Here is a 27,130-nt window from a genome sequence, read left to right on the forward strand (position 1 = left end):
CCAACTGCAGTTTCTGGACTGTTTTCAAAGGCAGCTCCACGTACAAAGCATAGCAGTAATCTAAGCGAGAGGTTACCGGAGCATTTACTGTGGCCAAGCTATCTCTACCCGGGTAAGGTCACAGTTCGCATATCAGCCAAAGCTGATAAAAGGTGCTCAAAGCCACGGAGGCCACTTGAGCCTCATTGACAGTGCTGGATCGATGAGCACTCTCAGACTGTGACCCTGGTCCTTCAGGGGGAGTGCAACCCCATCTAGAACCCGGCAGAGGAAGTTAGAACCACTGACCAACAGTCCTTCTGCCTTGCCTGGGTTGAGTCTCAACTTGTTCACCCTCATCCAGTCCTACACTGCAACCAGACACAGATTCAGAACAGTCACTGCCTCACCCGCATCTGATGAAAACGAGAGATACAACTGAGTGCCATCCACATACTGATCTCCAGATTAGCTACCCCAGTGGTTTCATGTAGATGACAGCATGGGGGAAAGAATGGAACCCTGCAGAACCCCAAAGCACAACTGCCAAGGGGTTGAGCAGTAACCCCCCAGCACCAGCTTTTGGAAATCGGCGGAACCACCTCCAAGCAGTGCCTCCCACACCCAACTCAGACAGCCTATCCAAGAGGATACCATGGTCAATGGTACCAAAAGCCGCTGAGAGCTCCAAGAGAATGAACAGGGTTGCACTCCTTCGTCTCTCTCTCTGCACAGGTCATCCCGCACAGTGACTAAAGCAGTGACTAAAGCCAGAGCTGAAGCCTGATTTATGTTGGAAGTTAAAGGACTTTACACTGTCTCTTTGTCTCAGACAGTGGAGGACAGACTAGTAAGTCAGAGGGCTAGAGGGTCAAGACATTGGTCATCACTTCTCCACTGCTCTGATGCTATCCCTTTGATATGTAGATTGCTAATCTCAGGGACTAACTTCCTTCCTCTCCTCTCTTCCCTACCTGCCCTTCTGCCTTGCAACATGGCAAGCCTCTCTCCCTGCACCATGTGTGCAGAGAAGATGCAGAAACCATCTGCATCCAGCTAGATAGATAGATTAGAGATCCTAACTCCTCACTTTCCTATCTAGAATGGAGTTCCTTAATAAATGCCTTTTACATTGATTTGAAACTATGAATTGGCTCCAAGTTACTTTACTCTCAGCATATACGCATGCCTAACTAAATCCACTGTGTTGTGCCTCTGTGCACTCTGCTATAATGAGAAAAGGATTCTCTCACCACAGAGAATTTCCAACAATTCAAACGGGTCTAGATGATCTGTTCCCTCCAAGAAGAAAGGTTGGTTCATGGCATGACATGATCCAGGATTAGGGGATATGTCTGGCTGCTTGAAATGTGCTGGAGTGCACAACTCATCTGAAGTCTGGTCCACACATGCAGCAGACTAAAGCAGGAATGAAGTACCTGCTCAGAGCTTGTAGAATGGACTACTGTACCACTTCAGACTTCAAGTGGGAGATTCATGTGTGTGTGTTTTTAAAGCTCTTCTGTGTGAAAATTCTCTTCAAGTAGCATAACATGGAATGCGTTGGGGTAGAACCTTTCTTTCTGATGTGGTAATGTATGACTTGGAGTTATTTTTGCACTGGGGACCATTGAAAAATGGCAGATCTCCCTTTGCAGTCTGAAATGGTACCACTCTACCACCTCAGGATTCTACCACCTCATTCTGCTGCACTTTATTGGTTAGTTACATTTGTATACCACCCTTCTGCCTCGGTCAAGGGACCCAAAGTGGTTCACAATACTAAAAGAAACAACAGATGTTACAGAAGGTGTATTTATTTATTTAAAATATTTATACAACCGCCCCTCCAGTACACTACTGCTTGGAGTGGCTCACAACATTAATAACAAAGATACAGTGTAAAATAAAAGACTAATGAAGTTAAACAAGTTAAAAGACCAGGCTAAAACCACATTCAAAATTACAATTCTTTAAAAGGTTCCAAATTAAAAGTTATTAATAAAAAGGTAAAAACTGAGAACTATAAAAACTAAAGACTAAACCTGAGGGAGGGAGCATGCTGGTGAAGCTCTTTCGGGAGGATGTTCCAAAGCTGAGGGGCCACAACTGAAAAGGCCCTGTCTCTAGTCCCCGCCAACCGGATCTCTGTTAGTGGCAGGGCCATGAGCAGAACCTGAGATGCCAAGCAGAGGGCCCTGACAGGTTCATATGGGTGAATGCAGGTTCCCCAACAGGTTCCCCAAGCCAAGTAGAACTTTAAGGGTCAAGACCAGCACCTTCAATCTACCCCAGAAGTGGACTGGTAACTAATGAAACTGCCACAGGATGGGTGTGACAAAGTGATTTGCGCCCACAAGCATCTTTGCAGCAGCATTCTGGACCAGCTGAAGCTTCCAAACTGTCTTCAAGGGCAGCCCCAGGTGGAGCGCATTGCTGTAGTCAAATCTGCATGTCACCAAAGCATGAGTGACTGAGGTCAGGTCCGACTTCCCCAAGTAGGGTTGCAGCTGGCGTAGCTGGTGAAAAGCACACCACCACCACCTGTGCTTCCAAAGACTGCTTTGGGTCCAGAAACACCCCCAAGCTGTGGACTTTATCTTCCAGAGGGTGTGTGACCCTGTCCAAGAACAGATTTATCTCACTACTCAGATGATCAGTTCTACCAGCCCAGAGCACTTCCGTCTTATCTGGATTAAGTGTCAGCTTGTTTGCCCCCATCCAGTCCAGAACAGCCTCCAAGCCTCGGTTCAGAGCATCCACTGCCTCCCTGGTGTCTGGGGACTTAAAAGATAGGTAGAGCTGGGTGCCATCAGCATATTGATGGCACCACAGCCCACATCCACAGATGACCTCTCCCAGGGGCTTCATGTAAATGTTAAACAGCATGGGGGATAGAATAGATCCTTGTGGCACCCCACAGGCCAAAGGCCAAGGGGGGGAGCAGGCATCCCCCCAGCACCACCTTCTGAGTATGACCCACCAAGTTGGAACAGAGCCACCGTATAAAAGTGCCCCCAAGTCCCAACCCAGAGAGATGTTCCAGAAGGATACCATAGTCGATTGTATCGAAAGCTGCTGAGAGGTCCAGGATAATCAACAGAGTCACACTTCCTCTGTCTATCTCCCAGCATAGGTCATCCACTAGGGCAATCAAGGTAGTTTCCATCCCATATCCAGTCTGGAAGCCAAACTGGAAAGGATCTAAGTAATCAGTTTCATCCAGGACTGCCTGGAGCTGAGACCCCACCATGCTCTCCAACACCTTGCTCAAGAAGGACAGGTTAGAAACTGGTCAAAAGTTATTTAAATCATCTGGGTGTAATAAGGACCTTTTTTTAAAAAAAAGGAGGGACCTAATGACTGCCTCCTTCATCCAAGGGGGCACCACCCCCTGCTTCAGAAAGGCACACACCACCCACACCACCCTTGGACTCAGTCCCTCCCTACAAGCCCCATCATCAACCATGAAGAGCAAGGGTTGAGTCCAGACGCGATAGGCCTCAACCTTCCAAGCAGCCTGTCCACCTCTTTAGGCAACACAGTCTGCAAACCAGCCCAGATAACAAGACCAGGTGGTGCATCCAGTTCTGGTGCCACAAAAACCTGAGCATCCAAGTCAGAACAGATACGAGCAATTTTATCCCCAAAATGTAATGCAAATGGATCACGACTCAGGAGGGTTCTGTTTGATGGTCTTTGGGTAGGGTTGCCAAATTCAAGCTTCCCAAATCCGGGTGGCCTAATTTGCATCTTATGCAAATTATGTGGCAACTAATTCACATTTACTTATTTATTTGACAGATTTGTATACTTCCCCTCCTTCTCTTCCCTCCCATGTGATCGGATCCAGAGGAAAATCCAGGCAATCCAGGCAGCACATTTGAAATCCATGTAAATCCGGGTGGGATTTAGCAGCCGGGTGGAGGAACTAAAATCTGGGGGCTACCCTAAATTCTGGGGGACATGGCAAGGCTATCTTTGGGGCCCTCACAAAGGAGGCCCTTAATCATATTGTAAAAGGAGTTTAAAAGAAGCAGTTGTCTCCGCCCTCCCCTCCCCTCCCAGCTAATAACAAGTCCTCCCTGGCTTGAATGTCTCCTTTCTTGCCTCCCCTCAAGGGCATACAGGCCTGCCTCACTGGTGCCCCCAAATATTGTTCCTCCAAATGCCCATTGGGTAGCTTGTACAGTCAGGCCAGCTCTAGTCGTCCCTGTCCAAAAGGGTACAATTTACCAACAGTAGACTGGCAAAAGGGCAAGGGGGTTACAGACTAACTTGTATTAATAGAATAGGGTTGCTTAAAGCTGGTGGTAACCGTCTTAGGTAAGGAGAGCCTAGCCATGTCCAGGCTTTCATGAAGAAGATCTTGAAGAGGATGAAGGCAGTTCACACATCATGCACACACAACAGATGATGACTTAGCACTTCGCTGAATGACAGTGAGTAGACAATTCCTGTGTGATAGTGGAAGCTGTCTGCATCAAGTGACGTGGTTTGGAGATGTTAAGCACTTGCAAAAACCAGCCAAATACCTGTATAATCTGACATATCCAATACACAGAAGAGCCCTGACATTCGCCTGGCTGGATGTGCTGCCCTCTGTGGTATTAAAGTAAAGTAAAGTAAAGTTGTGCCGTAGAGTCAATGTTGACTCCTGGTGCCCACAGAGCCCTGTGGTTGTCTTTGGTTGAATACAGGAGTGGTTTACCATTGCCTCCTCCTGCACAGTATGAGAGGATGCCTTTCATAACCATCCTTTATTGCTGCTGCCCGATATATAGTAGGTGTTTCCCATAGTCTGGGAAAGGGAAACATACCAGCAGGGATTTGAATTAGCAACCTCTTGCTCCCTAGGCAAGTTACTTCCCCACTGCACCATTAGGGGGCTTCTGTGGTATTAGAGGGTAGGTTTAGGCAAGTCCCCTTTTCAGAGAGACTGTGTCCTTGTGGGAACGGTGATGTTGAGACAGTTGGCCACGTGCTTTTGTACTGTTCCTTCTGTCGTGGTTTGTGTTTTAGACACATTGCTCCTCTTGTGCAAAATGCCCCTGTGCATGTGTGAATCAGCCTCAAGAAGGAGTTGACTTGGCAATAAGGCGTTGGACTGCAGGACTGTTTGTGGCGTAGTAGTAGTAGTAGTAGTAGTAGTAATAATAATTCGATTTCTATACCGCCCTTCCAAAAATGGCTCAGGGCGGTTTACAAAGAGAAATAACAAATAAGATGGCTCCCTGTCCCCAAAGGGCTCACATTCTAAAAAGAAACATAACACACACACCAGCAACAGTCACTGGAAGTACTGTGCTGGGGGTGGATAGGGCCAATAACTCTCCCCCTGCTAAATAAAGAGAATCACCACGGTAAAAGGTGCCTCTTTGCCCAGAGGCAGAATGGAAGAGGATCCCAGAGGGAGTGTCGGTGTATATATGAGCTGATATCATTTAATGGGCCATCGCTGCCATGCTTGGGCAAGCTGCTCTCTCTCAGCCTGAGGTCCCCTCACCCACCCCAAAAAACCCAATGTGGGGATAATAGTTCTTGCCTTCCTTACATGGTGTCCAGCTTGGTTCAGGGATTCTGAGGCAATAAACTCAGACCAGTGTTAATGCAAAAAGAAGTCTTATTAGATAGAGCTAAAAAAACCTAAAGAGGGTTACAGAACAAAAGATATACCATATGTCCCTTTGACTTGTCAGGAACCCCGAATGGCAAGGGATGACCCCAGCGCCAGTTGGCTGCGTAGCACCTTCCCGGGATTCTTGGTCTATATACTGAGGTTCAAATTCCTGGGGTGTCCTGCTGCCTTTTGATGCTTTTACAGAACTCATAAACAACACCTGGAGATCATCTTATTGTTCATCCAGATGAACACCTGGGTTCATCTTATCAGTAGGTTGGGTGAGACCCAAACACTGGACCAACTGCCCAGGACATTCGAATCACGATATCCTCCTTGGCTGCACATCTTCCCATCTTCCTTATCTCAGGTGGGTGATTAGAGAGGATGTTTTTAAGTAAAACTTCTCTTTGCCTTGCTAGACTAATTGGCACAAAGAGATAAAATTCAAAATATGAGTACAGGGATGCGGGTGGTTACACGGTCTTCAGTGAAAAACAGGACTACAAGGTTACAAAAGTTTAAACTGAAACCCTTTATATGTATGAGTATAATAAGAAATCTATAAGATCCTACATGTTCAAAGGGGGAAAGGGGACCACACCACTAAACCTCCTTGCCACATCTTCTGCAGTGCCACTACACATGTTAAGGAATATTTAAATCCTTGTGAAGTGCTTTGAAGACCCAAAATATGTACTTTGAGGCATGCAAAGCTCACTCTCAGCTCTGGAGGAACCCGTTTTCAATGCCAGGAGTCAGTCCCAGACCTTGCAAAAAAAAAAAAAAAAAACCCCACCCCACCAGTAGAGAATATTCCTTCTGAGCATGTGCAGAGCATCTTCCCCTCAACATGGGCAGCTCCTCCCACCACACATTTAGTATTTGGGGGAGGGGCCTCCAGATAGCTTCCAAGGAGAACTGAGCCCCTCAGTTTACCGTTTTGAAATTGAGGACCCAGCAAATTTACAGTGGGCAGTTTTGGAGCAGAGGGGTCAGACTAGCAGTGTGGAGGGTAATCCTATGCTCACTTACCTGGAAGCACATCCTTTTGAACTGTGTGGGGCTTACTTCTGAGTAAATGCTGTGCACTGGACCGGGTGCAGGCTTGGGAACCTGATACCACTCTCAGCTCTGCAATGGACTCACTACTTAGGCAAACTACTCTTCTCTGAGTTTCACATCTGCAATGTGGGGAAGATGATGGTGGTGGTGGTGGTGGTGGTCTTGATCTACTACACAGGGTCGCTATAAGGAAGATTTTATTCAACAGCATGTTGCATGCTTTGAACGCTATAAATGTGCGACGTCAGTGTGAAGTTATTGTCCAAAATGGTTAGCTATAACCCTTGCTAACTGATCTAAGAGCACCTTTCAAAGTGGTGATTCTCTTATATTTAGCAGGAGGAGAGCAACTGGCCCTATCCAGTCCCAGCACAGAATCCTCCAGTGGTTGGTTGTTGCTGCTACCTACTTGGTGTTGCTCAAATATTAAGGCAATTAGCATTTAATTAGTATTTAGAACATCAGTTCTTAAAGTGAAGATACTATTTAAAGTAGTATTTAAAACATCCGTTCTTAACGTGTGTGTACATACACATATATTGCGTTACGTTTGTTAATCAAGTTAATTTTGTTGTTAATGGTTATTTGCTTGTGAGTTGTATTTTGGCTGGCCAAAGAGACTGTAATAAAGTTATTCATTCATACTTGGTGTTGCTTGTTATTCGACTGTGTTTGTGAGCCATTTGGGGACAGAGAACCATTTTAATTATTTAGCATTTATTTTTCTATGTAAACCGCTGGAGAATTCGTTGAAAAGCGGCATATAAATATCCGGAGGAGTAGTTAGCGCAGCGCAAAGTCAGGTTTTAAGCCTTTAAAGTTTTCTGGTTTCCCATTTTGGGTTTTAAATATCTCAGTCTAAAGACGGTAGGGAGGGAGGGCGAGCGATGGGGGTGGGGACGGGGGAGAGGCCTCCCTGCCCCCCGCCAGGGGGCAGCCCACGGAGGTCCTCCCTCCTCCTCCTCCCCTCCAGGGGCTGGAGCCAAGCGACTCTTACGGCAGTGGGACTCTGCATCGCGGCGGCACTATAGAAACCCCGGCGGCGGCGGAGGGGCGAGGGAGAAAAGCGAGCCGGCAGACGGATTCAGGGGCTCAGGCGGCCAAGCAACCCGCCGGAGTTGCAAGCGCGGCTAAAAGCCTTTTTCCTTCTTCCGCCCTGCTCTTCCCGAACTCACCCCAGTCAGTCCAGTCTCTTCTTCCTTCCCTCCCGCCGGGGTTCTTTCTGCGTCCCGTTCTTCTTCTCCCATTCTCTCCTTCTCGGTTTCGCGATGCCTCCCAACCTCACTGGCTACTACCGATTCGTCTCCCAGGACAACATGGACAATTATCTCCGTGCCTTAGGTAAGTAAGCAAGGCTCTTCCTTCACTTCCACCCGGTAGGCCTACTCCTCTGTTGCCTTTCACCCCACCCCACCCCACTCCACCCCCCAATCTCGCTGGCCGTTAGGGCTCAGTCCCCAACCTGATCTTTGGAGCATGTGCAGAGTGCCTTCTAAAACCCAGATGGGTTACTGCAGCGGAGCCCATACATACAGCCTGTAATGGGGGTTAGGCTGGACAGAGATCCAGATCAGAGGGTGTTGCTTCCAGGGAAACTTATGCTCTGGTACCCATCTACTACCGCGGAAGAAATACTGCACATATACATTATCTTCTAATCCAACCAGGGGTGTTGCAAGGCAGGAGTGAGCCCTAGGAGAAAAAGTGGAGATGGGGCCCCCTTTCCTCCACCCTGCCGCCTTCTTTGGAGAGGTGGGGAGGGGAGAGAGAAGAGCAAGCTGACGCTCAGCTAGTGGGCACCCTCTCCCGCAGGGACTCAGGACACCCCCACCCCCATTCAATCATACCTGTGCCCCTGCGTCCAGCAACCATGTAAGGTGGGTCAACATGAGTATGCCTCTGTTGCAGCTGAGGATGAAAGGGAGGGGCAACCCTAAGGCCTAACAGGGGCGTAACAAGGCTGGAGTGGGCCCAGAGACAAATTTTAAAATAGGCCCCTCGCTGATACACACACACACACACACACTTCACAATATATAGTCATGTGACTTGCCTTTGGGGGGCCCCTCGAGGCGTGGGGGCTCCCAGGCAGCCGCCTCCCCTTGCCTAATAGTAGTTACGCCGCTGCCTCCTAATGATTTCATGGCAGAAGTCATGATTTCATGAGATAGAAGCTTGGGATTTCCTGATGTGTCACTCAGCCTCTTAGGCAAGGTGCAGTCTCCTGGGTCAAATGGATAAATACATGTTTTTTACAATGACTGGGTGTAAAGAACACATTAGGGTTTTTAAAATTGTTTTTATGAGTAGGGAACCAAAAGAAAGGGTGTAAGCTTAAAAACAAGTACCAGAGATTGTTGAATCTCTTGTGTCTGTCCCTTTCCTTAAAGATAAAGTGTGCCGTCAAGTCAGCTCCTGGCGCCCACAGAGCCCTGTGGTTTTCTTTGGTAGAATACAGGAGGGGGTTACCATTGCCTCTTCCCACGCAGTATGAGATGATGCCTTTCCAGCATCTTCTTATATCGCTGCTGCCCGATATAGGAATTTCCCATAGTTGGGAAACATACCAGTGGGGATTCAAACCAGCAACCTTCTGCAGGAGCTTTTTCAGACGGTGACTTCACCGTGACTTTACTTTGGGAAGGTGGGTGTGCATTCACATATTGGCCAGATTTACCCTGAAGTAAACATTTCAGAGTGCACTCCAATTTGGGATTTTCCCCTCCATATTGGATATGTCCAGGGTTAAAAAGAAAATCTGCTTTTTGCTTCGGAGTATCTGTTATGCCCCAAACTTGCAGTAAAGCCTCACAGTAAACCTGCTGTCTGCTGTTTGAAAATCAGCCCGCTGCCTGAAAAGCCTCCAGGGGTTTCTCAAGGTGGGTAAAAATTGAGCCATATGTAAGTGAGGAAGGAACAAGAAGGCATTGCTTGATGGATACTAGCGGTTACTGATTGCTTCCTGCCCAGCCCCCTATCCTTCCTTGTCCTTTTGATGTTCTCATAAATTCTTACTCAGACATTAATGTCGCTCTGAGGAAACTGGTCTGCCTTCTGAAGCCAGACAAAGAGATCATCCACAATGGAGACCACATGACCATCCGCACATTAACTTCACTTCGAAACTACATCATGGACTTTGATCTGGGGGTTGAGTTTGAAGAGGACTTGGGGCCAGTCGATGGACGCAAGTGCCAGGTAAGAAAGGGAAGCTGTGCCTGTGAAGGAACAGAGCTGCTTAGTGGCTGTCCACAGAGAGTTTTCCGAACACGGACTAAGCTGTCCACATTGTCTCAGATGCACAAATTCTTGTCCCTGAGCTGTGCTCGAGGCTGGCTTTCTGTCCACCTGATAAGCAAAAAGCAGTCTGTCTGTGCATTACGATGTGTGCAAACAACCAGTCTTGTGAGTAGTCTCCTTGCATGTGAGTGGAAGAAGAGTACTCTCAGAAGATATAGTGGTAATCTCAACAAGGGGTGTGCAAATCTCTACTCACGAAGGCCTGTCTTGTGCTGCTCAGACAATGAGAACATAAGAACAGGCCTGCTGGATTAGGCCCAAGGGCATCTAGTCCAGCATCCTATTTTACACAGCGGCCCACCAAATGCCTCTAAGAAGACCACAGGCAAGAGATGTGGGCGTGCCCTCTCTCTTGCTCCCCTGCAACTGGTATTTAGAGGCATCTTGCCTCTGAGGCTGGAGGTGGCCAATAGCCACCAGACTAGTAGCCATTAATAGACCTCCATGAATTTGTCAAAGCCCCTTCTAAAGCCATCCAATTTAGTGGCCATCACCACATCCTGTGGCAGAGAATTTCATAGATCAATTATGCACAGTCTGAAAAAGTACTTCCTTTTGTTGTCCTACGTTTCCTGGCCATGATTTGCATGGTTTCAGTGTTGTAAGGGGGGGGGGAGAATTTCTCTTTGTCCACTCTTTCTACTCCATGCATAATTTTATACACTCTATCATGTCTCCCCCATGGTCGCCTCTTTTCCAAATGAAAAAGTCCCAGATGCTGTAGCCTTGCCTCATAAGGAAGGTGCTCCAGGCCCCTGATCATCTTGGTTGCCCTCTTCTGCACCTTTTCCAGTTCTACAATGTCCTTCTTAAGATATGGTGACCAGAACTGCATGCAGTACTCCAAATGTGGCTGCACCATAGATTTGTATAAGGGCATTATAATATTAGCATTCTTTATTTTCAGTCTCCTTCCTAATGATCCCTAGCATGGAATTGGCCTTTTTCACAGCTGCTGTGCACTGACACTTTCAACGCGCTGTCCACCATGACCCTGAGATCTCTCTCCTGATCTGTCACTGACAGCTCAGACCCCATCCATGTATATGTAAAGTTGTGGGGTTTTGCCCCAGTATGCATCACTTTACACTTGCTTAGATTGTGTTTGCCATTTTGTTGCCCACTCCCCTAATGGGACAGATCCTTTTGGAGCTCCTCATCTGTCGTGGATTTCACTACCCTACTTAGTTTATTGTCATCTGCAAATCTGGCCACTTTGATGCTTACCCCCAACTTCTAGACTAGATCATTGATGAACAAGTGAAAGAGCACTGCTCCCAGTACAAATCCTTGGGGGACCCCACTTTTTTCTTTCCTCCATTGTGAAAACTGTCGATGACTTGTTGAGACAACTTGAATGACTTATTCATGCAAAACGGGGCTGATTCATAACACAAGGAAGGGAGGCTTGCAGAAGTTTGGGGCTGCCAAGTCAAATGCAGCCCATGGTTTGTGTGCTGCCAAATGCTCGGCAACTCTCTGCTCCTTCTTGCAGTCTCAGGCAGGCAAAAACAAGAGACTTGAACCAAACTGGACATAACCTTGATCACGTCACAGGCCCTTGCATGTTCATTTAAAAAAACAACCAACCAACCTGTGGATCGCAGCTGCAAGGTCATCTTGTCAGATTCCTTAAGCCTTCCGCTTGCACTATGGTCTTCACACATAAAAATCATCACCACAGCTATTATTTGCTGTGGGGGGGGGGAAGCTGCCATTGGTGCTGATTGTAGCCTCCCTCCTGAGAGAATAGCCACTTTGCCCAATTGTTCTCACTGTGGTCCCAATGAAAAGGTTAACTTTGCCCTCCCAACATACCACCATCCAAAAAATATCCCCGCCATGGCTGCTTAAGTTAAAGGGTCAGTGAATTATATGACTCATGTTGCATCTAGTTTGGTCTTGGTGAGCTGCCTGACGTGTCTGTGGTCTGCAGCTTGGTGAGTCATGAGCTACGTCTACTGTCGATATGCCAGTAACCTGGTACTACCTCCTTTTGATTACAGGATTCTGAAAAAGAGAGTTCAGAACCAAAAGATCTCTCTAGATAGGTCTTTCTTCATCCAGTGCTCAATCTAATTCCAGTCCTGCCCCTTCATGCAATATCCTGTCTGCACAAAAAGGATTGGGGTGGGGTTGCTTTGTTAGTAAGGTAAAGTGTGCCGTCGAGTTGGTGTCGACTCCTGGCGACCACAGAGCCCTGTAGTTGTCTTTGGTAGAATACAGGAGGGGTTTACCATTGCCATCTCCCACGCAGTATGAGATGATGCCTTTCCAGCACCTTCCTATATCGCTGCTGCCCAGTATAGGTGTTTCCCATAGTCTGGGAAACATACCAGTGGGGATTCAAACCGGTAGCCTCTGGCTTACTAGTCAAGCTGCTCTTCATTTCCTAAATGCTGGCTGGATACGTACTCCATTGCTGGCTAACAGGGGAGTGTCCAGCCTTAAGTAAGTGTCTCTGAAACGGAGCTGTCGGGTGGAGGAAGTAATTGTCATCGTTGACATTATGGATCATGATGCAAGTATTCAAAGTACTCTCACATTATCTCAATAACTGTTCTGTAAGGTAGGCCATATTGCCTCCTGGTCTGCCATCTTATGCTCTCATAAGATGGCAGACCAGGAGATGCAGATGTTATCCATAAGGCACATTCCACCAGAATGTTCTCCTTCAGAAATCCAAAGAAATGAATGGGAGCTGGGGCTGAGAGAGAGAGAGAGAGAGAGAGAGAGAGAGAGAGGTGATGTGGGACATATTTTCAAGCGCATGATGAAAACCAAGAGAGGAGTTCTCACTCTCAGAGGTCAGGATTTTTTCCAGCAACCTGTCTAGAACAATAAAAATTGAAGTAAAAGATAACATAAAGCAACAATCCAAAGCTGGGCATAAGCATAATAAAATATGTATCAAGCTGATGAGATCATCCAGAAATTTCTGCCTGATCTTTTGCAGCAACCACAGCAAATATAGCCAGGGCTCAGGTGACCTTGTTTGCAAATAAAAATGTTAATTTCTGCGTTTGTCAGTTGATGTGCTTCTAAAGCAATGTGCACTGCACATCTTTCAGTACTAGAGCAGCAAAATAATTTGGGGTATCTTCCAAGACTTCATTGCCATAAACGTACTGGACAACATCCAGATTTTAAGTTAATCATAACTAAGTGCCATTAACCTTAAGTCGTGACTAACTTGTGTCTTTGGTTTCAATGATGCTTGGGCATTGCTGATAAGCTGGAATGCTTCCCAGTGTCTCAGTGTGTATGAGAAGTTGTGATGTTGCACATGTATCCAGCAGAGAACACTCCTATTGCTCAGGTTTTGATGAAAGCTTCCCGTAGTCACATCCAGATCTCTCAGTAGTAGCTCGCTTGTGGGACTCCCTGCTGTCAGACTCCCTGGCTTCAGGAGTGGAGTCTGTTCAGGTGGACAGTTTTCCTTGCTGACTTATGGAAACACCTTGGGACTCTGGATTATGTCTTATTTCTCCTACTGCATATATTAGACCAGATACTAGGAATGTGCACGGAACCGGCAGGGGCATGTTTGACGGTTGGCGGGGGGATGGCTTTAAGGGTGGGGGTGGGTGTAATTTCCCCCCACCATGTCCCCCCTGCTGGCGCGTGAGTCCTTAAGAGCCCATCGGAGTGGCATCATACCTCCTTGGCGCCTCATGCTGGCGTTGACCGGATGTAGCCAGAAGTAGGAAGTACAACTGCACATGTCGCTCATAAGTGTGTGCACATCACGCTCAAGCACGTTCATATCGAGTTCGTGCATGCACACACGAGTGACATGCACAGTCGCATTTCCTGCTTCCAGCTACATCCAGTAAGCGGAGGCACGGGGCAGCAGGGAGGTACGCTGCCACTCCAACGGGCTCTTAAGGACTTGCGTGCCAGCGGCAGAAATGCGGCGGGGGGGGGAGTGCACCCACCCTCGCCCTTAAAGCCATCCCCACCCTTGCCGTTGAACCTTTGAGCCAGCGAGGGTTCGAACTGGTTCAGAGGCCTGTAAAAGGGCCTCCGAACTAGTTCATGCACATCCTTACCAGACACATCATGAGGCTATTCTCATGCACAGCGAAAACCAGGCTCCCTAGGCCTGGTTTCACTGTGCGTGTGAACCATCGGTGGTGGTGAGCCCTCTTAAGTAGCCTGCCGCTTAGCCAGGGTTTGGGGTACGAGCGTGCCAAAAACTGGGCTAATTGATCATGTGTCAGTGCTTCGCACGGCACCGACACACATGCAGCCTCCCGACCAGAGTCAGGAGGCTCCCCATAATGCACCGTGCACTCATGCAGTGCATTATGGGACTTCTAGGGGTCGGGAGCCCCCCAAACCCTGCTGCTCCACACCAGCTCCATGGCTGAGCTGGTAATTGGGTCAAACCTGCTCTCCTCACAGACCCTGTTTTGGCGCTTCACACTTTGTGTGAAGCGCCTCCCTGTGTGAAAGTTTATAGCAAGTTTGGTATTGTACTCCCAGTTAAAGAACATGCAATCCACTTTAACTGATGTAAAGTGGATTGTAAGTTCTTTACATCAGTCGGTTTTTCAGCTTATAGTGAAACTTGAAGCAGAAGAGATTGTAACAACTGAGATCTTGGTCCAGCCTAATCTTTTTAATCGCCTCTTGAATTCCATTTGAGCATCAAGAGCCTCGAAAATAACCAAGAGGAAAGCCATAGAACTGGACCAGTTGCACTACTCTTTGAGACCAAGTAGGCCATCCTGGGCATTCAAAATGTGCAACTGCTCATGAAGACGAATCCCTGGAAACTTACGTTCTACTATATTGGTTAGGAGTTCTAACCAATGTGGAGGGAGGGAGGGAGGGAGGGAGAGAGAGAGAGATTCTCGCCACTGGATTCTTCTTTCCCCTTTCAGTTAATAATAAAGCCAGAGGCACCATTGGGGAAACTTTGTTCTGAAATGATTCCAACTTGGGCCATAAGACTCAGACTTCAGAGCTATATAGAAGCTGTGGGTATAATTTGGTTTCCAAGACTTGTAGAAGTGGAATAACATATTGTCCCTGGTAGGTCCTACACAGTTTCGAGACCCCTGGGGCAAGACTGTTCTGTGTTTAGCCAGGCTTGAAAATGGCCTTTCCAGCAACCAGAAAACAAAATCCCCAGATAGTGGTGTGCGGTTATTTGGCACTTATATAATGCTCTTGAGTGGTCAAAGTGCAACAAATTATCTTGTTGCATTCCTTAAAATACACCTGTAAGGTAGGTCAAGAGGATTATTGCATATACTAGTACTATTTATATACTAATACTCTTCATATACTGCTTTTCAACAAAGTTTCCAAAGCGGTTCACATAGAAAAATAAATAATTAATAAATAAGATGGTTCCCTGTCCCCAAAAGGCTCACAATCTAAATAAGAAATATAAGGTAAACACCAACAACAAGAGAGGAGAGCTGGTCTTGTCATGTCTACACTGGTCTCTGATGGAAGCTCTCTACCTTTCAACTAATGCTGTTGTCTGTTTCCTCTCCTCTTCCTCTTTTCTCCTTTCAGACAACTGTCTACTTTGATGGAGATCAGCTGGTGTGTAAACAAGAAGGAGAGAAACGGAATCGGGGCTGGAGACACTGGCTAGAAGGGGACCGGCTGCATCTGGTGAGGAGGGGACCTCTAAGAAGCTTCTCAGGAAATCTCTAGGAGATTCATGTGGGAATTCTCAGCAGCATAGATCAGGGCAGCTGCCTCCTTTCCAGTTTCCCCCACCCCCAGCCTTGAGGCTGGGCCCATAAGTTATGCATACTTTCTCTGGGGCCAACGGCCACTTGACGCAAACATCCTTCCCAAGAGTTCAAAAGTTGACTTGGCTGAGCTCTGTGGGAGCCACCCATTGTCCTGTCCTGTCCTTGAAATATGACCACAACTCCTGGGGCTTGGGGAAGGGAAGGAACGGATTAATCAAACCACAACATCCCTGTGAATGGTACTCTTTACAGTCTTGGCTTTAGTGCTGGCAGACGCAGTGCATGTCCGTGCATGACTTTGGGGTTTTTTTAGTCACCAGTAATGTTGGTAAGCAGTTTCTGGGGAAACTAGTAAAATTTGCATGTGTTTTTGTCTCTTGCATCCTCCTGAGTTCTGGACTGAGCAACCTATTATCCATGGCATTTTGCCCTCCCTGCTCTGCTGTGTCAAGTATGAGGGGATCAGCACCGTCTGCATGTATGGAGTAGATGGGCTGAGTCAGTACATTGGAATCTTGACACAATTTCCTTCACAGGTACCTGTAGAAAGAAAAGTGGAAATCGGGGTAGGCTGAAGGAGAGAGAGCTGTCCACAGATCCCCAGCTTGCACTCATGCAGAGCGCCTTTCCAGTCAGTGGTGGCAGATTTTGGACTCTGGAAATAAATAAAAAATGTTGCACTGTACTTCAGAGTTGAGCTACAAAATAGGTCACTCTTCTCTTACAATATGAAAGATACAGTGTTCCACAGTTTGTATCATTGTAACAAACTTTGGAATATATAAACATGCCACTCTACAGATGGAAGATTTTATTAATCAGATTACACACACACGCACACATGCACACAGAGAGAGAGAACTGTCTTGCTGTGAAAATGCCTGTACTCAAACTCCCTAATTGCCCAATGTGTTTACTCCCTGGTTTTCCTTGTCAACAACAAATTACAGAAGTTCATTAACTTAATACAAGCTGGCCATCTTCCAGGAGTAAGAGGCAGGTGGAAACTTGCTGAGTACTAAAATGCATCAGAATTAAGTCCCTTCTAAACAATATGTATATTCCATTACCGTCATATATTGTCTTTAGAGTATATGGTTTGAAGGTCTATAATTTTTGAACCATATGTTCTAAAAAGAGGAAGCAATATTTCTTAAGAAAAAGAAATTCTTAATGGAGGTAGTAGTAGACAGATCTAACCTGGGAGTTGCAGCCTACTGGGAAGTTCTCCTGCACACAAGTACCACTTAAATGCATAGGAGCTGTATTCTTGCACAGCTCCTGTTGGTTTTAATGAGGTTTGTCAGCACAAACTGTGGCGCATAGAGTAGTAAGCACTTGGTCTTTGGCTTTTCGGCCTTAGACAACAAGGCGGCTACGAAGCGTTTTTTGAAGCCAGGAGAGGAATCTGGCACTAGATTCCTTTTTAAAACAACAACACAATAACGTATGGGACGGATGCCCCATTTCACGGCATAGGTCAGGAGTGGTGTAGCTATAATTGAGCAGATGGGTTCAGACCCCCCCCAGCTCCATCCCTCCCTATTTTCTTTATTATTTCCTTCACTCTGAGGGGCCGCCAGGGAGAAGGGTGAACACAGGCCCTTTCTCCCCTAGCTATGCCTCTGGCACAGGTGATTATTCTTTCAGAACCTAAAAGGAACCACAGCACACTTGCTTAAAACTACAAAAAAAGAGAGCATATTTTAATTGTTGTACTATCCAGGAGCGGGCCTTTGGACACAGCTGCGAATCTTCTCCCCTACCACACATTCTTTACTTCCCAAAATCTGAAATGGCCACTCACGATGCCTTTCTTGTACTATTTCTGCCATGTGACTGAGTTTTGCTAATATCATGCAGGATTCAAAAGCACCTGAATGTACATGTTAGCCTGTCTAGATTTTCCATTACATTATTTTCCATTACTGTTGTGAGCCAACTTCTAGTTTTCTTATGTGGAAAATGCTCCCAAAGTCCCAGGTCCGGTGGAGTTCTTTCCTTTTCTCCAGCCTCCCTTTCTCTCCTCTTAGCGCATGACTGCAGAGGATGAAGTCTGTGTCCAGGTCTTCCAGAAAGTGAAGTGATCACCATCAGCACCTGCCTGGTATGGAGTGCTGACATCTGGATACAAGAGGCATTAGTCCAGAAACAGAAACAGAATCAGCTAAGCAATCAGCTTCTTACCTTGTCCTAATTCTTTTCTTTTGGATTAAAATAATACAGGTGACCAATGCTTCTGGGTGAATATGTGTGATTTTTAATGGTTATCTATACTGGTTTTTATATTACTAAGTAACAAGACACTTGCTGGGTGACCCTGGGCCAGTCACCTCTCTCTCAGCCTAATCTACTTCACAGGGTTGTTGTGAGGAGAAACTTAACTATGGACACCACTCTGGGCTCCTTGGAGGAAGAGCAGAATATGTGGTGTGTGTTTTTTTTTTTTTTTAATGTGGACAACGTACTACTCACCATCTTCTGTCACTCAATACGTTACTTCCGCATCTCATGCTAATACCCTAAACTGTGGCCTTCTTCTGAGGCAGAAAAAATGTGACTAGCTAATGCTGCTCAATAAACTAATAATAATTTTAAAATCCCCTCATATGAAGGAGAAGGCTAAGCTAGACCTTGTCGCATCTTGTCTTCTGTGTGCAGGGCCAAGGAATTGGTTTGGATGGAGAAACATTCAATGGTGTGAGTCTTCTTGTGCAGCCTGGACACAGGTTTATCTCCTCAGCAAACCCAAGGCAAGAGAGCCCAGGGATTCATAAACTATGATCGTCAGAAATCTTGGTATGATCGTCAGAAATCGTCAGAAATCTTAGCAGAGATTGATCGTCACCGATCGATTGATCGGTGATCGTCAGAAATCTTAGCAGAGCCCTGGGATAGGAGGTCTTCGTCTGCCCTCGGATGGCTCTCCTGTAAACTTGGGCAGGAAAGTCTAGTTTTCTTTGTTCAGAAACCAAATCAAAGTATTTGGCAGCCGAAAGTATTGTTTTGATGGGGATATCTTAACCAGGGAGGGAGAGAAGAAAGGGATAAGTTGGGAGGGGTAAGTATTTGGAATGACAAAGGCATGGGGCAGGCAGTGGGAGAGGGTAAGGGAATGTAGTTTCAAGTGGCAAGGAAATCCTTTCAGAATAAGAGCTCTGGCATCCCAGGCAGGAGGAGGGAGGAGGAGCAACTTCTGACAAAGGAAGTTCCCTGCGTAAGAAGGTCGGAAAAGGCAATGAACTGAGAATTCAGTCATTTCAGTTCACAAAGCAGGGGTGTTGGAGACTGATGCCAAGTGAGCAGAAATCTTGTACATGGTTTGAGGAAAGCCACACAGTCAACTCCTGTACCTGCTCTCGGAGTGAAACTGGGGCTATGTAGCTTTTGATTGCTATACAAGGTTGCGAAAGGGGTCCTGTCTACAGCTGCCTTTCTCAGGATGGACCCATCTTCATACGGATTGCTCTAGTGTTTCATGAGAGCAGGTTCTGTACTTATTTGTGCCCATGCTGTGTCAGCACGTCTGTTCTTTCTAGATTTTAGCAGTTCAGTTTAGTACTTCATGAAAATGGTACTAACCTTACTATGATCTCCCTGAAAATAATGGCTGTTCTGGGCAAACATTTCAGTTCCTTCTAGCTATCTCACCTAGAGCTCTGTCCTCCCCATTTCCCACACTTTAAATCTAATTGTGTATGTACTTTGTTCATCAGACAGATTTAGTTCCCCCTTCGCCAGTCCCACCCCTTCCTATTAAAAACAACAACCAGAACATTGCGATCCAGCAAAACTGAGATTTTAAAATTGCTGCTAAATATGATTTGCTGAATCTCCCCTGCCCCCCCCCCCCCGCTTTCCCAGAACAGCCTGATGAACACTAATATCTCTAAGCACTGCACAGGGACAAATGATTAGGAAATGCAAAATTAAGGATCTCTAAAGGGGTAGAAGGGAGATCACTGATGCAGCACATCCTTAATTAAAAGGTGGTGTTTTTATTGATATTTTGGAACTGCGGTTCTTACTTCAATCACTCTTCTTGGCTCCTGATATGATTGCAGATCACATTTTGACTTTTAAGTTAGCCCAGAGTGGTGTTCAAGGCTATTTACTGAAATTCTGCAAGGGCAGAACTTGGTATTGGGTAATTCAAATTCTTGAGCTTCTCTTCTTTCAGTCTTTAAAAGCAAGTTTCTAGCCCCAATGATCTTAAAATGTGTTTGAAACTGTGTGTGGCAGTTTCAAATGAAATTTTAGAAGCCTAAGGTACTGACGAATAATATATCTAGTAGTCACTAGTGGGGAAGAGGGCTAGCAAAAACAGGAAAAAGCATTGCAAAATTGTAACTATTGCAAAATATTGTATGTAAAACAAAATATTAAAATGTGATATACAATAGCTTTGTATAATGTGTGCAGATCACAGAAATCAGCTTTGAAAATAATTTAAATAGACTGGATGCAGAACTGTATTTTTATTTTTCGTGTGGAGGGCACACTTCTCTGGCTTTGATTACATGTCAAAGCCAGAGAATTGTGGCTTCCACACTAACAATAAAATAAAAATACAATTCTGTATTCAATCAGTCCGACCTCTCCAAAGCTGATTTCTAACAAATGTATGGCTGATTACTTCCTAATATGAACTGTGCTACCTTCTGTTAATCTGAAAGAAAAGGATGCTCATGTTGCACAATGCACAAAGCTCTGCTCCATCACAAGATAAGGCTATATATTATCTGACTTTTAAGCAGCTGAAGGAGGATAAGAGACTATTCAAACAATCTGTACCAGCACGTTGTCATTTGAGTTCTCTGCTATGAATCTTCTTCAGCACTCTATTTTAGCCAAAGGGCCCATGAAGTCCAGGATGTAGAATCAAATATTTTCTCAAGGTACATTACCTAAAGGTGGCTAGGTGCTCAATGATATTACAGGCTCTGAGATGAGAGCAGCTGAGTCAGTGGCAGTCGGAAGCCTGCCAGACCCATTCGCCTGCTGTTCTAGGCTGGATGGGGACAAACAAGCTAAACTTAATCCTGACCAAAGTGCTCTGTGTTGGTAAAACTGATTGAGTGGCAAAATAAATTTGCTCTTAGAGGGGGTTATGCACGCACGCACGCACGCACCCTACCTGAGAGACAATGTTCATAGCTTGGTTGTAGCCCTGGACCTTACACTGACCTTGGAGACCCACGTGGCGATGATGTGCAGGAGAGCCTTTTACCAACTATGGCTGCTTTACCAATTGCAACTCTACTTGGGAAAATCGGATCTGACCCCAATCACTCATATCTTGGTGACATTTGGATTGGATTACTACAGTGCACTCTACATGGGGGTGCCCTTGAAGACAGTTTGGAAGCTTCAGTAGTCCAGAATGCTGTCGCAAGGATGCTCATGGGTGCTAGTTGCTTCATGACTGTTATACCCTTCTGTGGTATCTTCTGTAATGAGACAGGGGTTACTCTATGTTTTCCTGGGATCTACCCTCAGTAGAGGGATTGCTCTGATCCCAATTTAGGAGCACACTGCTCCTTCGAGGTAGGCTGCCACCAGTTGAAGACTGATCTGAAGCCACTGACCAGGCTTAGACATGGCTTCCACAAATGAACTGTCTGGCTTGGAACCTACAGGCACTGTACAGTTGGAGTCCACACAACCCAGCTCTAGACAACAATATATGGTTCTGAAAACAACTCAGCAGTAGTGCATGACAATACAAGGCACATGGGGGAGAGTTTTGCAAGTTACCCTCCAGAACCTTTTAAACCAGACTGAAGCCACTTCTAAGTATATGCAATTTATTAAATAAGTGTCGCACACAGGATAAGGAATTGGGGGAAATAGGGGAAACTGGAAGTAAAGAAAGGCACACAAGAATTCAAAAGAAAATACAAAAGCATTAACTAACTAGTACTGAGTTTTACCTTAGTCCAGTAGCAGGCAGGTACTTGGCTGAGAGAGCATTAATCTCTACAGTATCTCCCCTGGAACACCCGTTAGCAGATGGAAGTTGGTGAATGCTGGCCAGCCCCAGCTTTTATAGCCATTTTAGAGGGAGAAGACTTTCCTCCTCTTCCCAGGATAGACAGCGCTTGGATCCAGTGAGAAGGCAAGGCACATCTCTGATGTCACACTGGTTTCGGGCCAGCTAGGATTTGAGATTTCCACTCCAAACTGGAGGTTCCTCCTTCTTAACAGGCCTAAATTTACATGTCTGGAAATGGGTTCGGTTTGAGCAGGTTACCTATTGTGGAAAAGGGTTTAAGTCTGTACCTTGATGGCCCTGTCCCTTCAATGATAGAAGTAAGAGACCATCCTCATTCAGTAACAAAAGGGAGTAATGTCCCCTTTTCGGAGCACGCAGTGTTGAGTGGAATGACAAGGCATTCTTGAGCGAAGATGGAGATCTGTGTTTTGTCATATTTTCACTGGTTCCCAGTTTGCTTCCAGGCTAGATTCAAAATGCTGATTTTGAACTAAAAAGCCCTAGGCTTTCTGTCAGACTGTGTTTGCCCGTATGAACCTACCAGGGACCGACATTCTACATTTCAGGTCCTGCTTGTGGCCCCATCATTGACTGAGATCTGATTGGCAGAAACCAGAAATAGGGCCAGTTCCTTTGTGGCCCCTTGGCTTTGGAATGCCCTCCCCTAAGAGCATCACCAAGCCCCCCTCCCAAGGGTTTCTAAAGAAGATCATATTTTAGTTTTTATTTATTCTTTGATTCTAGTAGGTTTTTAAATTGTAAATTTGGTTTTAACTGGGTTTTGTTTTTAACTGAATGTTATTAATTTTAGATTGTTTTATTAGTTTTATTGTTTTTATGAGTTGTCCCAAGTAGTATACTGCAATGGAGCAGTGAGATACAAATATTTTAAATAAATAAATAGACTAACAGTGACCCACTGAGTCATCAGACAGCCTGTTGTAGGATGGCCATGTCAGGCAGCAGAATTAGGACACCATTAAGGATGGCAGATTTTACTCTTTTTTCTTTCTTTCCATTTTTTATTTTAATAAGACAATACATAAACATAAATAGTAAAACTGATACATAATGACATCCATTAACCATCCTTCCAGATATGTAAATAATTAGATGGAGGAGAATGACTAAAATTATCTTGATTTGTGAACAGAATAAAATCTGACCATATCATTAAAAATCATTAGAATTAGCTTGACCTGCGGCAGATTCTACTCTTTAAAAAGAAGCTGCCCATGAAGCAGCCATTTTAAATTAGGATAGCATCATCTTGAACAAAATAGAATTGTGACAGAACTTGTGATAGCAAGCGTGACTTGCCCCCTTTGCTAAGCAGAGTCCACCCTGGTTTGCATTTGAATGAGAGACTACATGTGTGAGCACTGTAAGATATTACCCATAGGGGATGGAGCCGCTCTGGGAAGAACATCTGCAGGCTTGCATGCAGGTTCCAAGTTCTGGCATCTCCAAGATAGGGCTTAGAGAGACTCCTGCCTACAGCCTTGGAGAAGTCGCTGCCAGTCTGCGTAGACAATGCTGAGCTAGATGGACCTATGGTCTGACTCAGTATATGGCAGCTTCTTATGTTCCTAATGGTGGGAAGTATGTGCACATCCACAATACCATCCTGGAAGTGCTGATAATGGAACTGGCCCAGGGGTGTTTGGTCAGCACCCGAGTGTTTGGGCTCTGTGGGGAAATTAGCTGTTAAAGGGGGTCAGCTCCACTAGTTTTAATTTGTACAAACGTTTGGACTCAAGAAATGACTGGATTGAGACAGGTCATAGTTTCAAAAATAAAAGAAGCTAACTTGATAAAGAGGCATCTTTTAACGTGGTGATTCTCTTTATTTACCAGAAAGAGAGTAACTGGCCCTATCCACCCCCAGCACAGTACCTCCAGTGACTGTTGCTGGTGTCTATCTTATGTTTCTTTTTATATTATGAGCCCTTTGGGGATAGGGAGCCATCTTATTTATTTATTTCTCTGTGTAAACCAACTACCCTGAGCCATTTTTGGAAGGGTGGTATAGAAATCGAATAAATAATAAAATAATAAAAAATAATTTATTTGAGGGAGGGGGAATACAGGAAGAGAATCGCGTGGTTAAGCCATAAAATATGTTACTAAGCAGATTAACTATGGTAAGACGTCTCTAACTTTAAAGAGTAATAAAGTATGTTTCTAAATAAATCAACTTCAATGAAGCGTTTTAGCTTAGAGTCTTAATTGTGTAAGATTCCAGGTGGGCAAGAGAAAGGCTTGAGAGAGAGATAGGAGTAGTTTGGATTTAAGAGATAGATGGGGGCCCAAGAGCAGGGCAAGCATTCACCTTCATCTGATGTGGATGACGGGACTTTTGGGCTGCAGAGTCTCGCTCCTCAGCATGGTGGGGAAGCAGGAGAGTGTGGGGATTAGTAGAGGGAGAGGTGCCCAAAAGGAGAGTTTATCCATGGGTCCAGCTTCCTATGGGTGCAAAGAAAGCTGAATGGATTGGCACAAGGACCAATCCAGATAGTGGTGCGAAAAGCTGGACACTCCCTGGTGTGGTGGCGGGTGAGAAGCCTATCGCCCAAGCTGGTAGTGATTTCAAGCTCTAAGCTCTTTGTAGGTTGCAAGAGAGCATATGAAATGCTCAATGGAGCCCCAAGTATAGCATACGAGGGGGCATGGAGATTGCTTGGAGCATCCCATGTAGTCTCAAGTGAGAGGCCCAAGGGCGCACGAAAGTTACTGGTTGGAGTCTCAAGTTGCAAGTACAAGGGAGCACATGTTGCAATGGAGTCCCAAGTAAAAGGCACGAGGGAACACACTGGGTCATGGAACTGGGAATACTTATATCCTGAAACATTCCTTGGGGGCACATTTGCTGTCTAGAATTGTCCGGGTGGACCTGCACAGAATGCATTGTTTCTGAACACTCTTTTCCTGGTGTAACAACAGCAGTGTGCCTTTTGCAAGTAAGGCTGTTTGTGATGAAAGAGTATGCAGTGTCAGGATGGGCTTTCCAATAATCCTTTCAATAGTTTCAATGGGTACACCTCTAGGTCTACGTCAGACTCATTTTCTTTCTGGTGGGGGAGACCACTGTCTCACTGCCTTATCTACTTTTCTTCCTGCTTGGCTTATCTCCGGTGAAAGGAGGATAGACAGAGGTGAGGTGGTTCACTCTTAAGTTTAGAGTGGCCTAGGATGCCAGTTAACTCGCTATAGTTAACTCTCGAGTCTACTTAGCTGGGCCTCCCACATAGGGAGAGGGGGGTGCATCTTGATCCCCATCCCAATTTGCTTTGTTTGTAGCCAAATCTAGGGGCGACTAGCCCACTGCCAACTAAGTGACCTGTCCCTATATATACCATAAACTGAGCACTCGCGTTGCTGTGAAGCTCCTGAGCATACCCCAAGTGCAATCTGCAAGCCTGGAGACGCAACTGCAAACTGGGAGGCCCCTGGTAGCCAGGCAGAATAAGCGCAGCTGACAACAGTGCTTCCTCGATAAGAGGAATCTTGAGAGTAGCTGGGATTTCTGAAGTAACATCTTTTTTTTGCCTCCAGTGCCAACAAAGCTAAGGCTGGAACTGCAAGCCACCAATGGACTGAAACAGTGTATCAAATGTGTAATGGTTTAGCACTGGTTTGGCAGGTGTTGTTTGTCTGGTCTCCACAAACAGCAGAAGGGGTAACAAAAGGGACCTTGACTTTTAGTGGTTCGGGGCTGCAGGCAGTAGGGAAGGGCAGCCACATGTTTGAACAACACCCTGCCCCCCAACACACATGCAGATCACGGCACACAGAAAACGAGTATGTCACCTGGACTTGGACCCGTCTCCCCAATATCTAATTTGCTGAAGCCAGGGAGGGGTTTTTTTGTCTAGAGGAACATGCAGTCATGTGGTCCCCCGCCCAGTGTCTGAAGCAGGGGCGGAGCCACCATTGGGCGAACGGGTTAAAAGAACCCGGGCCGTTGCCAATCAGGGGCCCTGATTCGCAGCCCCGACATCAGATGCAGGGGTACTGGTTTTAGCTCCGTTCAGGAGTTAAATGGCCGCTCCTGGCTGCGCCGCGAACGCAACGCCAGCTCCAGCAGCCCCTTCGGGAGTTAAATGGCCTTAAGGGCAGGGAAGAGCCGCTCCTGGGTGTGCCACAAACGGAGCCCCAGCCCTGGCCTAGCTCCTGAAGGGGCCATCAGGAGTTAAATGGCCGGTGCTACAAATGCAGCACCCACCAGACTCCAACTCCCACATGGAGCCACGTGGCTCCGTTTGGGAACCAGACCACGCCCCCCCCACGTCTGATGTCAGACACGGGGGGTGGGGTAAGCGGGGCTGCCGCTGTGGACGGACACGGTCCGCTGGCAATCAGGCTCCACGCCTGGTCTGAAGTAATACTGTTAAGTAAGAGGTTTACCCTTTAATCTACTGTTTGTGTCAACCAGGCCTAAGAGCAGGGGGGAGGTAGGTTCGGTTCCTCCAACAGCCCCTTCAGGGGCCATTAGACTTCAACTAGGATCCAGATGTTTTGAAAGACCATAGCCGTGGTGTGGCATGTCCAGCTACTTGGCAGAACAGGCTGAAGACCATTACGGAACGCCAGCAACCAATCAGAGGCAGAAGCTGAGAAAGAGCTCCGCGTTACAATGAAGGCAGCCGTGCCCGTCAATTCCATCCGTTCCAACAAGAATGAGACTTGCTGTAGAGAGGGCAAACTGATCAAAAAGAGGCAGAGGAGGAGGAGGAGGAGGAAGGCAGTTTGCTCATGAGCTTTGACCACAGCCTTGGTCCATCATAAGGGTATGCTCTTAGCTGTTTTCTCAGAAAAAAGAGCAACCACCACCACCACCCTGGGCTGGGGTACAGGAAAGCCCATCTCTCTCTCACACACACACACACACACACACACACACACACACACACACACACACACACCCCTGCCACAGCTGGAACTGCTCTCCTTCATTTCCTAGGGGAGCCAGCCATACTGCTTTCACCTAGACTGGCTTCTGAGCAAACTGCCAGGCTATTCCAAGGCCACACCAGAAGTTCCGAGTGATCAAGAGACTGACATTTAGTCTAGGAGCATTGTGTACAAAAGGCCGATTTCATGGCAAAGTTCATGAGAGATTACCTCTCTAGATGAAGAATTCCCATGGTGTCCCGTGCCTTCTGTGATGACATCAAGATTGTTGTGTAAAGTGTCATTGAAAAGGTATTTTCACAAGATACAAAATGGGACTATATGATTTCCAGTGATTTTTTGCCCCTTTTTACATACCCCCCCCCCAAAAAGGAGGGGGAGTAATTTTTTACACCAATTTTGAGCCAAGTGGCCGGGATTCTGACCTAGTCCTACTCAGAGTAGACCCAATGAAATAATGGGACTTCATTTACTCACAACAAACTTAAATCTCATTATTTCAGTGGGTCTACTCTGAGTAGATACTGTGGCCATTGT

The 27,130-nt window shown here is 46.2% G+C and overlaps 1 protein-coding gene across 1 annotated transcript; it reads left to right on the plus strand.

Annotated features, from left to right (window-relative positions):
• Positions 1–7,625: 7,625 nt before the first annotated feature.
• RBP5 (retinol binding protein 5) lies at positions 7,626–17,920 on the plus strand. Its single transcript, XM_053287952.1, has 4 exons — positions 7,626–8,005; positions 9,684–9,862; positions 15,497–15,598; positions 17,718–17,920. Exons 1-4 carry the CDS (start codon positions 7,933–7,935, stop codon positions 17,769–17,771), a joined length of 408 nt encoding a protein of 135 aa, XP_053143927.1. The 5' UTR covers positions 7,626–7,932; the 3' UTR covers positions 17,772–17,920.
• The last annotated feature ends 9,210 nt before the right edge of the window (positions 17,921–27,130 follow it).

This window comes from Hemicordylus capensis, chromosome 2 (genome assembly GCF_027244095.1).
Source record: "Hemicordylus capensis ecotype Gifberg chromosome 2, rHemCap1.1.pri, whole genome shotgun sequence".
Lineage (NCBI taxonomy): Eukaryota > Metazoa > Chordata > Lepidosauria > Squamata > Cordylidae > Hemicordylus > Hemicordylus capensis.